A 14,095-nucleotide genomic window follows, 5' to 3' on the forward strand; every position below is an offset into this window, starting at 1 on the left:
TTGGGAGAAGCATAGTATACAAGTGCTACCATAGCCTAGTAACCAGTGTGTGTCCTCATTTAAAGCTTTTTCAGTAGTGTCCCTGCTTTCCCAGCCTTGGGTTCCATTTCAGATCACTTGTTTTGATGTCATGATATCTTTAAACATTTAGATAAAGGTTAACACATTTGTCTTTTGCAGTAGAGGAAAAAGGATAAATTATATGCTTAGGTTATTTGTGACTCAATTTTTTATTTAGCTTTATCCACTGCTAAGTTCCATAGAAATTTGTAGATCAAATATTTGGAAAATTTCCCTTCTCAGCCTTTGACTTAAATACCAATGAGTGTTATGTTTCTTCACTTTTGAGCAGTAGGATGAGGAAGTGTAAGAGACAACAAGTTTGGGAAGCAGTTTTAAATCATGTTGGCCAGGGCATACAGTGTGTTTGAATCCTCACCTGCAAGGCACAATACTCACCTTTTCAGTGAACCCCCTTACCCAGCAAGTGTGAATTATGAGACAGCTACTTGTTAAAGGGACAGATGACAATAGATGACTCTGATACTGAGATAGTGACTTTTTTATTTTATTTTATTTTATTTTATTTTATTTTATTTTATTTTATTTTATTTTTTTACTGTTAGGAGAAATTATTATAAGAATCAAGACTGTCTCCCACTTTGGGCAGAGTTTTGTTTACATTTATAATATCAACCACACATAGTAGGTACCATCTGTGTATACTTCCTGTATGTGAGGTACTCTGCTAAGAGCCATCATCAACCTGGTTAGGTAGATCATACTATTCTCATTATGTATCTGAGGAACCTGAGGCTCGGAGACTTGACGTATTTTGCCCTAGAACACATAGCTAATATATGACAGAACTGGGAATCAAATGCAGTCCAACTCTGAAAGCAAAGGCTGTGCTCTTAAATCTTAAAACATTATACTATATTTCCTTCCTTGGTAATTTTCTTAAAAGTAGAAGAGAGAATTTCTGATTGTTCTGACAGGTCTCAATATCTGAAGACATAGCCTAGTAGAAGAGTATGAAAAAGTTGGGAGGTGATGAAAGAACTGTTTTGCTTTGGGCTCAGTCCCTCTTACTAATATGTCACCTTGATTTGTCAGTTAATCTTTCTGAATCTTGATTACCATCTTAGCAAGGATAAGACGATCTCGGGGATCCCTTGCAGCTCTACTGCTGTAATATATGAGCAGCAAAGTTGCTTTTTCTTTAACAAAAATCTCCCTGTCCAAAACTATTTCGAAATAATCACAAGCCACAAAATAATAAAACTACCATTTGTTGAGTAATAAATGTCAGCACTGCTCTGTTATTTACATATATAATCTGTGTTAATGATCATAAGAAACCCATGAGATAGAAGAAGAAATTGAAGCACAAAATGGTAATATCCCACCAAGTGGTGGTATTTTTCCCAGGGGTCACAGCTAGCCCCCATTGGTACGGTGATTTGCATTCAGGCAGTTTAGCTTCCAGATTTGTGCTCTTAGCTACTGGCTTACAGCTGACTCTTGAATATCGTGTCTGCTTGTCAGTTACTTGCAACTTTTTTTTTTTTTTATCTTTCATACTACAGTGTAGACTGAATAGAATAAAATGGGCGTTTTTTTTTTTTTCCAGAAAATGACTTCTAAAAGATCACAGAGTAGTATATCCATATGATATAAAGGTTTCAGAAACATTGGTCGGCTGGCTATTTCTTGAACAACTATACATAAAGGACTGAATTAGGCATCTTAGGGAAAATAAGAAAGAATAATGGAGGCAAACCATTTATTTTTTCTTTTCTTTTATGAAAATCCCAGCACTGCAGTAAATCACTTCAGCCTATGAAATGACTTACTGAAGGCACATCTTAAAAATAATAACAGATTTAGCATATTATTTCCATTTGGATGTTTTTACTAACGCTGCTTTGTTGGATATAAAGAAATGACTTAAGTATGCTTTGGTTTGGAGTAATGAAACAGTTATTCTTTTTTGAGTAAAATTCATTGTTTTAATAAAGCAGAAATAAGCTGTTGTTTGTGTAAGTTTCAGGAAAATGTTTTTGTTAAGCAAAGAATCTGAATATTAGAAAACATGCTCCTTTTTATTGCAAAGACTATGCAGTGTGTAAAATTCACATTTAGGTTGTTAAGAATTCCGAGGTGTTTCATTGCAGCGGCAAGGCCCATTAAGGGAGAACACCTCCTTTGGAGGGTGGACCTATCAGAATGGAAGGGAGGCCTTGTTAGAAAAAGCCCCAAAAGCGATTCAGATTTTCCCTTCTCCCTACCCCAGTCCTGTTGAAAATCGCTGTTTAGAAGAGGTTTCACAGCTCCTTTCTCCAAAGCCAGCCAGGTACAATATATAGCACTTTCTTAAAGAGAATAAAAAAAGAAGGCACTAGAACAAGGAGAGGCAAAGAGAAGTTACCAAGAATAGAAGAAGAATTCGAGTTACAGAATGGAAACATTAACAGCTAGAAGTGGTATGATGTTAACAGGCAGAGAGCTCAATTAATTGTTAGTCTTTAAAATCCCTTATACTTGAGGTAGAACAGGAGCATTAATTGGGAGATTTGCTCACTACTGTCAACTCTGTAGTTTTGTCTTTATGGTTAAAGAGGATTAAGACTGTCTTACTCTTCCTTGTGGTTTTTACAACACCTCCTATAATAATGATGGACACATAAAAAAAAATTTTAATGGAATCCTAGCTAGACCTATGGTAGATTTCCTTTTTCTTTTCTTAGTTTCTACCCAGCTCTGTTTGGTATAAAAGGGGATGACATTGCTTTTTCTTACTATAACACAATAGAGAAGTTTAAATTCTGGGCCTTGAAGCAATCACTTCAGAGCAGGCTGCCACTTAATTTTACTTGCTACACACACACACACACACACACACACACACACACACACACACACACGAAGTGGTTCTTCAACAGAAGGGGCCTCTGAGGTGGGACTGATTGGTACCATTGTGGCCACCTTTGTACTATAGGTGCTGTGTAAAATCAGAAAGGTAGCTGTAAAGGGGCCAAGCAGTAACCTCTCCCTCTTTCTCAGAAACTTAGAGGCAGAGTAGGAAGTGAAAATAGACAGTGTTTATATAGTAACATCATAATAAGCACTTTTCATACATGTAAAGATTATTTTAAAACAATATCAGAGTTGGATGTTTAATTTTGGTCTATTTGCAGATTGTCAATATAACAGATAACTTGTATTTGCCCACAGTCTTACCTTCATAAAACTATATTTTCTTCTAAAACCATTCTTTGTAAGCTTTTTTTCTTCATTCATCTGTATTACATTTAATTTTTTGACATACTTAATTTTTAGATTTCCAACAGGATGATTACAATAGCTGACATGAATGTTTGTCACCAGTGAGAATCTATTGCTTGCTTTAATCAATGATGCATTGCTTAAAATAATGTTCTTTTAAATATCTTCTTCTAAATCCACTGAAATTTTTGTGAAGTAAAGGAAACTTGAGAGATGCTGATTTTTAGAGAAAACCAGAAAATACTGATTATACCATCTTTCAGTTTTTTCCAAATCATTCTGCCCTAAAGATTTGTTTGAAATAACAAATATTGATAGTTATTGATTGACTGTGTTGCAGAGCACAGGTTCACAGCATGCCATTAACACGGGCACAAGCCCTTGGTGCCCAGGGTGCCTTGTGGGCTAGAGAACCACATGTGCTACAGGTTTCTTTCTTCAGTTATTTAAGTTGACTTCATAATTCCCTAGCCATAGTTTTTCCTCAGCCTACTTCATTTTGATATTAAAATTCGGCTTTGGTGTAACAGTGTACTGGCCTTCTGTGTTCTCTGACAACATTACTGGCTGCTTCACATAGATTGTGTTGGGCAGGATGCGCCAGACTGTCCCAGGTGAAGGGAGATTCTAAACTTCTTTTTGTAACCATTAAATCCCTAAGTAAGAGAATCTGCAAAAACTTTTAACCTTGGAAGAAATGGTCCATGAGTTTCTCTTAGTTAATACAAATTGCAAATTCTCTAATGATTCTTCGTTTCCCCCTTTGCCTCGTTTTTGATGCATAGAGAAAATAATCCATTAGGTAAGGTGGGTTTTTTTTTTGATTGGTAATGATTAAAATTCAGCTGTTTGATTTCCTTTTTTATATTAAGGCCATTAGATCAGGCTTCTATTTACCTGGTTTTATGAGAGTAACTGTGGGAGTGCATGTAGTTTGTGTTCTTTTTAGTGAATAGGAAGGAATCATAGTTATTTCTAGGCCTAATGGATTTTCTTATGAAAAAAATTTCAATGTAGCTTCATCAGGTGATACGGATCGGACACAAATTGAGCCCAATCTGTACCTCGCATCTGTATTTACAGGTAAGATTTTTACATTAAAAGTTGTTGAACTTGGAGCTCTTCAGATTTTCCATTTTCTTATGCTTTCTTTCATAATAATCAGCACAGTTGAGATACTAATTACACCTTTTTAGATTCTTCTCAAATATCTGTAAACTCACCCCCGGTAATAGAACTCCCTGTGCTAAACTCAGCCCTGCAAAAAGCATAAGTTAGAGGACAGAAAAAAATGTTTCATTTCCCTTTGGAAAGTTTATAAAATGTTGAATTAAAAGGCTGCAGGTGTGGTATTCAGAGCACTAAGGATAGTACTCAAGATAATTCCATCTGGGGGAGGTTATTTGTTGGGACAGGACAGTGTTTAAACTTTGAAGTCAGTTTTAAACAAAGTGAAGCAGCTGGAACCTGGCATAAGAAGAAACAAACCTTTCACATTAACTATTGCTTTCTAGAGGAAAAAGAATTGGAGTTGTTTTTACAGGTGCCAATACATTTACTCTTCCTATAGGAACTGCTTTATCTGTATCCTAAATTATACATTTCAAAATAAGCATTTGTCAATTCATTTTAAAAACAGAAGCAATAGTAAACGTAAAACATGCAATAGGATTTCTATGTCTAGAACAGATTTTGGAATGAGACGAGGGCAGCATTTTAAATCACCCTTTTAAACATGAAAGTAAGACAAGAAGTGTTGAACAGGGACTAATTCTGGAAAGCACAGGTAAATAAGATATCACATACTGTACTTCACATCAAATGACCAGGCACCTTCTTCATATAGACTCGTAGTATTTGTTCTCAAGCACTGAAGCTATGGTGCTGCAAAATCTGTAGAGCCGGGGTAAGTATGTGAGGAGAATTGAATACAGCAGGATAGTTTAGCAGCTGCTTAAACAAGGAATTAAAGGGAGAGTAGATGAGCCCAGGGTGGACAGGAAAAATGCTTCAAGAGCTCAATAAAATACAGCTGAAATACTGTAACATTTTCACAGACAGCTGGGAAGCAACTGCATTGCTGGAACTCAGGGCTGATTTTAAAGACAGGATCTGGTCGCTGCGAATGTAAGCAAGCTGTTAAGGAGAAACCACAGACTGCTGAGGTGGAAGCCGATCAGTTTGGTTCAGCAATCATTGCAAGGCCCGCTGTGTGCTTACCATTATGCTAAAGCTTTGTAGAATGCGGAGGTAAATAAGACAAAGTCACTGTCCTGCTGAAGCACATGTTCAACAGGAACAGACCCACAAGCAAATAACGATTGAGATGATAAGGCCACAGATACTTACTGTGTACCTACTGTCCTAGTCAGACAGCAAAGACTAGAAGTCCCAGTCCATGCTCTTAAGGGGTATATTACTCAGAGCAAGTGACAGACTCATAAATAATTACAGTGCAGTTTGGTAAGTGCAAATTACCAAATTATCTTCAGAGAGAATAAGGCATCCACAATTAACAGGACAGGAATTCCTGTATTTCACCACTAGTGCTGGAAAAACAGCTCAAAGAATGTGATTCACTTGCACATGGGGCTGGAATATCCTTTAAGTCAATGGTTCTTAAATATTTGCGGGGCACCGATCCCTTTAGAGCACTGAAAGCTATGACCATCTGTTTCCCTCCCACACTGTACTTGTGTGAAAATAACTTCATAATTTTTCAGGGCATTCGCAGATCCCGGTCATTCATCCATGCTTAAGATCCTTTATGTACATGGATTAAAGACGATTACATTTGTTTCCTTTTTAATTTTACTTTTAAATTTGTAGTTTATAAGAAACCAATCTTTGTTTTCATGTAGAAAAACCCAAATCCAAACAATTTAAAGTCATTCAGCTATCTATTCATCATATCACAGAAGAATGCCACAGATTCGTATATATCACTTGTGCCTTGTGTGTTACTTAATCTGAATGAAGAGTTTGAGATGCTATACTCTTCTTCTATAAAGCTGTTAAAGAAACTTTTCCTTCTTTCTCTGCTTGTCTCATGTGTTAGGAGAGAATGCTTTGTTTGGATTCCTCTCAGTTTGCAAGTGACACAGATAGAATAATGGATTGCCAAATGTTTGAGGATTAGAGTCAGAATCTGAAACCTGCTGATGAAATGCATTATCTAAACCCAAAAAGCTTTTACAGCGTTAGGCATATTTTTAGAAATATACGTACAACATATAGGCAAAAATTTCTTTTGCACATAAAACACAACTTCATAGGGAAAATCTTAAGTGGGCATTAAAAATTCTATATTATTGGGGTGCCTGGGTGGCTCAGTCAGTTGAGCGTCTGACTCTTAATTTCAGCTCAGGTCACGATCTCAACGGTTCATGAGTTCGAACCCAGCATCTGGATCTGCGCTAACAGTGCAGAGCCTATTTGGGATTCTCTCTCTCTCTCTCTCTCTCTCTCTCTCTCTCTCTCTGCTCCTCCCCCACTTGTGCTCACACACATTCTCTCTCTCTCTAAATAAATAAATAACTTTTAAAAATCCTGTATTATTACTTGTATTACTCAGAAAAAATTAGTTTTAACTTTTCTGTTCCTTAGTCTTAGAAATCTAATATCAAAATTTTTTTATGAATTTGAAATATTATTAAAGCAAAAATAATTGAATTTCAAACATCTAAAAGATATATTAAAATATGTCTTAGGAAGCTTCAAATACACTGTCTGACTCAATGGTATCCCAGCTTAAATGTATGCCAAGTTAAATGACGTACATGGAATCAAGGAGTAGTCGCTTTAAAAAAAAAACTCTGAAAACAGCTGTTGAAACAATTACGTCATAGAGTAAACGACATGACTGTGGAAATTTTTAAAGTCAAACTTTAAAAGCATCAAACTACATTTAATATAGGTAGAAAATTTATGTTTGATTTAATGATGATTTATTAAGATATGATGTCTTTTTTCTTTAAAAAAAAAATTAAATTCTGTGAGGGCCATAACTGGATATGAAGGTTACTGCTTTTGCCTGGTAACAGTCATCAAAATGATTTTTAAAAATGCTCCCCGTCTAAAAATTCTCTTTTAAAGTTCAAAACGACTGTTTAACCTGTGTAAATGAACACTTCAAAAAGTCTTTCCAAAATGCACATTTACAAACACTTTAGATAAAATGGTGCATTTTATTGACTCAACTCATTGACTAACACACAATTACTAGAGTTGAAATAGCATAACTATTTGGAGGCCTTCTGGAGCTATGGGGTTTTTTTCTTAGTGCATTTCACTGAAACATTTGTAATCCCCTCTAAAGCAGATTGCCTTTTTCAGTCCATCCTGAGGGCCATTGCCTCTTAGGATAGTTGTTTCCAGTTATGTAAAAGTAAGAGCTAATCCATTTTGAGTGCTTTCTATGTGCCAGCACTATACAGAACACTGCATGTGCATTATCTCATTTAATCCTCATAAACCCCCCACTCCTGAAGAAGGTACTCTTATCTTTAAAAGATGAGGAAACTAGGGTTTGCAGAAGTTACATAACTTTCCCAGAGTCTGTTATCACTCACTACCCCTCTTAGCCATCACCTATTTTTCTTTATAGCACTTATCACCTCCTGACATGTTCTATGTTTATTTCCTTACTTGTTTGTCATTTGCCCTACACTCAGCTGGAAGGTGGTGGCAGTGAGATCGGAGCTTTTGTTTTCTTCACTGCTGAGTCTCCAGAATCTGGAATGGTGCCTGGCACATAGTCGGTGCTCAGTCAATATTTGTTGACTGGATAGATGGATGAGCCCAGCTCTGCCCTATTCCAGAAGCCTCACACTGACAATTTGGATGGGACAGTTCCCAAGTGACTGGACAGTAGATCTCATTTGGGCCCCAGACTTGACCTATCATAAAGGGACTTGAAAGCTTGAAACGTCATCACTGCTCCTCTCCTTGCCTGCCCCTCCCATTGCATATTACATCAATGGGATTTATTTTAACCACCTTTAAAAGTAATATATTTTGGGTAATGAAGATACTTGATACAGGACAAAAAGCAATGAGTTACCTCAACACTGCCAGTTATGAATTAATTAGATGAATTATAGTAGACTTTTTTTTTTTTTTTTTTTTTGAGAACCATCTGTTACTTTGTGTGACTCTTCATTCTTGGGTCTCTTTCTACTTATCTCTCTGACATTCCCTTTTGTTTTTCTTTATTTTCTCTTCTTTCACCTTTCTTTGTCCTTCCTTATAGTTTTGTCTTCATTTCCCTTCTCTGTTTTCTCTCCTAGGTGATTACTGTTCTCATTATTCTAATTATTTTCTCTATATAGATGACTGCTAATTCTGTCTCTAAAACTGCCTTACAGTCTTTGGCACTTTTGATTCCAGTTGCCTGCTGGAAAAGTCCATTCACACATCTTATAGGCATCCACACTCATCAGGTATATAACTAATCCCAGTATCTCCACACCTCTGTATACCACCGTAGCCTCAAGCTTGTTTGTGTTCTTCTTACTGCCTATGTTAGTCAACTAACCCTGTAATTTCAGAGCCATACTCAATTCTTCATTAGTTCTGAGTCTCTCTCCAAAATACCTCTTTCCACTGGCAAGTATCATCAGTTTTTACATGGACTGTTTCCATAGATCTCTCTCCTCCCTCCTTATTTTCCACGCAGCTGTTGGAATTCTCTTTTCTAAACTGCATCTGGTCATCTTACTTCTCTCTTCAGAATCTTTTGTGACTCATCATCATTTACAGAACTTGACCCTGACCTTCCTTTACAGCCTTCCTCTCTCACCATTCCTCCAATCCCATCAATACTTGGACAGCAGAACAGAGTTCCTTCAACATGCTGACTTTACATGGACTTAATTTTGTTCTCTTTTCCTTTTTCTTTTAAATCCTACTTCAACTGCTACTTCGACTTCATTTAAACTAAGTATCACTATACGTCTGTCGCCACTCCTAGGTTATGAGCTTCTTGAGGATGAGGACTATTTCTTTTTCATCTGTGAATCTCTCAGCACCATCTCAGCTCCACACATACAATAGGCTAGTAGAGATGTTTAGCTAGTGAGAATATGGTTTGAAAAAACCCACTTTAATGTCTCTGGGCGTCAGTCGCCTTGTCTGTCTCTCAGAATTACTGTCAGGATGAGAGAAGATGATGGGAACAAGATCTTTGTAAAATTTTGAATTGCTGTGTAAATATGAGGCATTAACTACGAAAAATAGCATAACTTTAGTGGCTGCAAATTTAATATGTTCTCTGAGACTTGTAAATTTCTTCAAGATCTGAAAAAAAATAGTTATAGCTCTTGTTACATCATTGAGCAATTTAATCAGTAATTTACTGCACATAATAGAAAATAAAGGTACATATAAAGCAGTTTTGTGACATCAGATAACAGAGAAAAGACGAATATCTGGTATCAGTTTGGTTTTTGACAGGTATGCAAGCAACTAAAAGAATGGATTTTTTCTGACTAATTGGGGGAAGATAACATTGAACATTGGGCTGAAAATTAATTTTGCTTTTGGCTTTAGTTATGCTCTTTGTTAGTTTTTACTTTATTGAGGAAGTAAGCTCTGATTTTAGATACTTCTCTTGGTTTTGTGCACACTGAATGTGGAGGCCGACACAGGGCTCAAGTCCATGACCTTGGGATCATGACCTGAGCCAAAACCAAGAGTCAGACGATCAACCAATTGAGCCACCCAGGTGCCCCTTTTGATCTTTTTCAAAAGCGGTTCTTATTGTGTCTTAATTTTAGTTTTTAGCATATCCCGACAAAGCTAAATTTCAAAAAGTCTTTTCTTATGTAAAAGTTTATTCTATTTAAGTTGACATCAAAATTGTTTTCTTCTTAAAAGATTATACTATGGTATTACAGTTTATGATGTTGCTATAATGATGCCAAATCTTATTACCTTACCCTCTTTTATTAAAAAAAAATGAATTCGACACAAGTAACAAAAAGGAATGGTATAATATTAAAAGCCTTTATAAGACTTCCTAAAATGAAAGGAATTTGGCTTTTACAAGTATTCCGATTTTCTTGGACAGCTGTGATTGAGTCATCATTGAAATCTCCAGAACTGTCTACTTTTACTGTGGTCCCTATAAAAATGTAACAGAGAATCCACTTTACTACTGTGAAAACTACTTGAAAAATATAAAGGAGCTTTAGAAAAATGACTACGACTCTTGACTCACAGATTTCTCTAAGATTGTTAAAGATAATTTGTTTTTAAGACACTTATTATTCTTAGGTATATATGGTAAGACCATAAAATTTGAAATGAGGATCTTTGTGGTCTTAAATAATGCCAAGTTGGCATTCTTCATATTCTTAGGCAGTGTGCTTTAAACGTAAAGAAGTGAATTAGGGTATAGGCAGATAGACGACATTTACAGTCAAATCTGGACTTTTTTTTTTTTTTTTAACATATTAATGAATTCTTCATCCCCGACTGGGTCTCCTCTGCCACCAGCTAGCTTCTATATTGCCTCCCGCTAGTCTCAATCCACGGGGTGGAAGCTTTTTTCTGTATTTGGCTAAATGTAGAGATAATGAAGAAAAGTCTATTTTACAAGGAAAAATGCTTTCCAAAGTCAAATGTCAATGATATTTGAATGATCACTTTATTATTTTTTCTTTGATGTTGCTTTCCTTCTATCACTTCTGTTAGCTAATAGCACAGCACTCTTAGACACTCAGAAATGAGCATTAATGACATGAGTTGAGTGTCCATTTTTTAGGAGTAGGAAAAAGAGTGAAGTGCCTTGGAAACCTTTGACTTCAGATGGTTTTCAGATGGTTCACGTCATGGCTTTAAAAAAAAAAATCACGTTCTTTTTGTAACTTTAATAGCAAACCCTTATTTTAGGGCTGGTCCAGTGTGTTTTTGAATTGGGCTTCGCTGTTTACTTGATGGTAATAGTAGTGATAGTACTGTATTAAATAGTACCGTCCGGTGGTGCTGGTAACTCTTAGTTTTTGAGCACTTACTAAGTGCCGAGCTCTGTTGTCAAGCTCTTTACTGAGACTATTCTATCCTCATTACACGCTGCAAGGTCGGTACTATTAACATAGGAGAACCGAAATTCTGAGTGCTGAAATATTTTGCCAAGGTTACTCAGTCAGTAAGAGGGTAGGTCTAGGCTCTCACCCTACTTGGTCTTGCCTGGCATCTGTCATGTGTACCACAACTTTTGGCATTTGGGTACTGTCTTAGTCCACTCTGGCTGCCATAACAAAACACTACCAACCAGGTGGCTTACAAACAACAGAAATTTTATTTCTCACGGTTCTGGAGGCCAGGGGTCCAAAATCAAGTCGCCTCTTCCTGGTTCATAGTGATTGCCTTCTCATGGTGGAAGGGGCTAACAGGCTCTCTTTTATAAATCCCATTTGTGAGGGCTGCACCTTCATGACCTAAGTACCTCCCAAGCCCCCACCTCCTAATACTATGACTATAGTGTAGTCACGTCAGGCATTAACATTTCACCATATGAATGTTGCAGGGGAGGGCATAAAAGTTGAGATTGTAACATACTTTTAAAATGTGGTCTATGATTGTCCAGGGGTGGGAGCGGAAAGAGGGAAGGTGTGATTCATTTCGGACAAGTTCTCAGCTCCTTGAGAAAAGAAATGACCTCATATGCAATCCTTGTTTTGATCCCCCCCGTATTATTTAAGAAAGTTTAAAACACATAAATGCGCAGGACATGCTTATTTAGCTGAATGAGTTTCTCCTTTTTTACAGGTGGTAAAACAGTCCCACTTTTCACTTCACAGACGTCACCTGCCAAGATGTCTGTGACGCTGCCCGCGGTGAAGCTGGAGGACTGCTCTCAGTCTCTGAGCGTTAGCAACATCCAGGGGGACACGGAGTCCTCAGGAGCAGATACCTTCTGAAAGGGAAGTGAGAACCAGCATAATACTTGTGCCACTGGTTTTGAAGTCATTTTTCTCTGGCGTAAAACCATGTCTCCTACTATTTTGGTTTTTGAGCATATTCTGAAAAATGATTTCTAATTTTTTGTTAAAGTAAAAAGCATAATTTGGGTACTTCGGTAAAATTTTTAAATAAAGCAATTTAAAATATGAATCATTGTGAGTCTGAGTTGTTTCTTAGAATCCTGAGGCAGCATGGAATAGTGGAAAGAGCATGACTTGACATCTAAGAATTTATTCTGTGGGTATAATTATCTCTAATTATGAAATGATGTTACTCAAGGCTGTTCATACCAATTTTTTAATAACCACAAATAATTGGCAGCAATCTAATGCCTATCAATAAGAGCCTAACTAAAAAAGTGATGGCAAATCTATACAATGGAATACTATGTAGTACAAAAAAGAATCGTAAAACGTTTATGTGTCGATGTGGAATTGTCTCTGAGAAATATTGTTAAAATGAAAAAAAACCGTGTCGTTCAAAATGGGGTGGGGAAGAATCCAAATAGATGGTGTGTACACACACATAAACTCACATACATATATTTGCTTATGTATGCATTAAATATCCTTGGAAGAATCCATGAGAAACTGCTGTTTGTCTCCAGGGAGAGGGATTGAGTAGCCGGGTGATAAGCTCATTGATGGAGTCGAGGATGACTGAAGCCTCTGTGTATTTGAACTTCAGTTGTGCAAGGAAAAAATTATGAGTGAGGTTTACTTTTTATATACCTTATAAACCTTTCTACTTTTTAAACCTGTGAAATGTGATTAGATTACCTTTCAAAGCACAAATCTATAAAATTAAAAGAAAGCAAAAGGGTAACTTTGAAATACATAGGTCCCAGTTCCGCTTTCTTCATGCTCTATGATAGGGGCACCTTAGCCCCTCTTCATGGCTGCCCGGGTAAATGGGCTTAATACTTGTGTTGCAGGATAATGGGGATTATCGATAATGTGGGGAGTGGTGCTCAGCACAGTGCCTGGCACCAGATAAGAGCTCAGTCATGGTAGGTGTCATTATCTGGAGGAATTTAAGCATCTTGCACTAGAGGGTAAGCTCAATGAGAGGGGTTGCCTAGGATTAGCAAAAAAGAAAACTCGTCTCCCTGAACATTTTTTTTTTCTTTCACAACTGAAGGTCAAACACATGGTAAGCATGGTCATCCTTGACTTTCCTCAGCACTTTTGTAGGTTACTTAGTGGGTCTCAGCCCTGGCTGCACATTAGAGCCTCTGGGAGCTTTAAAAATGCCTGCGTTGTGTTCTCAGGGATTCTGATCTCATTGATCTGGGATAGGGCCTGGGCATTGGTATTCAAAAATAAAAAAGACCTTCCCAGGTGATTAAAATGTATATTCAAGGTTAAGAACTACTCAAGAGCAATAAAGAATTCCTTAATCTTCTAGTAGGGTCCACTGCCTGGGGAATTTAGGAAGAGTTGGAGGATTTCTTCTCAATGAAGACAGAAGCTGCAAGAACGCATGGAAATGGGTCAGCCTTCTGCACACGTTTCTTTCTTTTTTTTTTTAATTTTTTATTTATTTTTAAGACAGAGAGAGACAGAGCATGAGTGGGGATGGGGCAGAGAGAGAGAGGGAGGGAGACACAGAATCTGAAGCAGGCTCCAGGCTCCAGCCTGATGCAGGGCTCGAACTCACGAACCGCGAGATCATGACCTGAGCCGAAGTCGGATGCTCAACCGACTGAGCCACCCGGGCACCCCCGCACACGTTTCTTATGTCAGGTCCTCAAGCTTCTCTCAGATATTTGGTTACTGAAATGCTTTTTAGGTTTCACTTTAGAACCTATTTTTCTTTGGAATAACCTTTTGGACAGTTC

The 14,095-nt window shown here is 37.2% G+C and overlaps 1 protein-coding gene across 6 annotated transcripts in view; it reads left to right on the plus strand.

Annotated features, from left to right (window-relative positions):
- KIAA0586 (KIAA0586 ortholog) overlaps positions 1-12,405 on the plus strand; it is a 112,706-nt gene extending 100,301 nt beyond the window's left edge. For 4 of the 6 annotated variants that reach the window (XM_040477274.1, XM_040477268.1, XM_040477269.1 and 1 more), the window contains exons 30-31: positions 4,306-4,371; positions 12,061-12,405. In XM_040477274.1, the coding sequence (XP_040333208.1) occupies positions 4,306-4,371; positions 12,061-12,212 (218 nt within the window). In that variant the 3' untranslated portion in view covers positions 12,213-12,405. The remainder of the gene's footprint in view (positions 1-4,305; positions 4,372-12,060) is intronic. The other 2 variants (XM_040477270.1, XM_040477273.1) reach the window with 1 other exon arrangement.
- The last annotated feature ends 1,690 nt before the right edge of the window (positions 12,406-14,095 follow it).

Source organism: Herpailurus yagouaroundi, unplaced genomic scaffold (assembly GCF_014898765.1).
Source record: "Herpailurus yagouaroundi ecotype Mexico unplaced genomic scaffold, PumYag 141, whole genome shotgun sequence".
Classification (NCBI taxonomy): domain Eukaryota; kingdom Metazoa; phylum Chordata; class Mammalia; order Carnivora; family Felidae; genus Herpailurus; species Herpailurus yagouaroundi.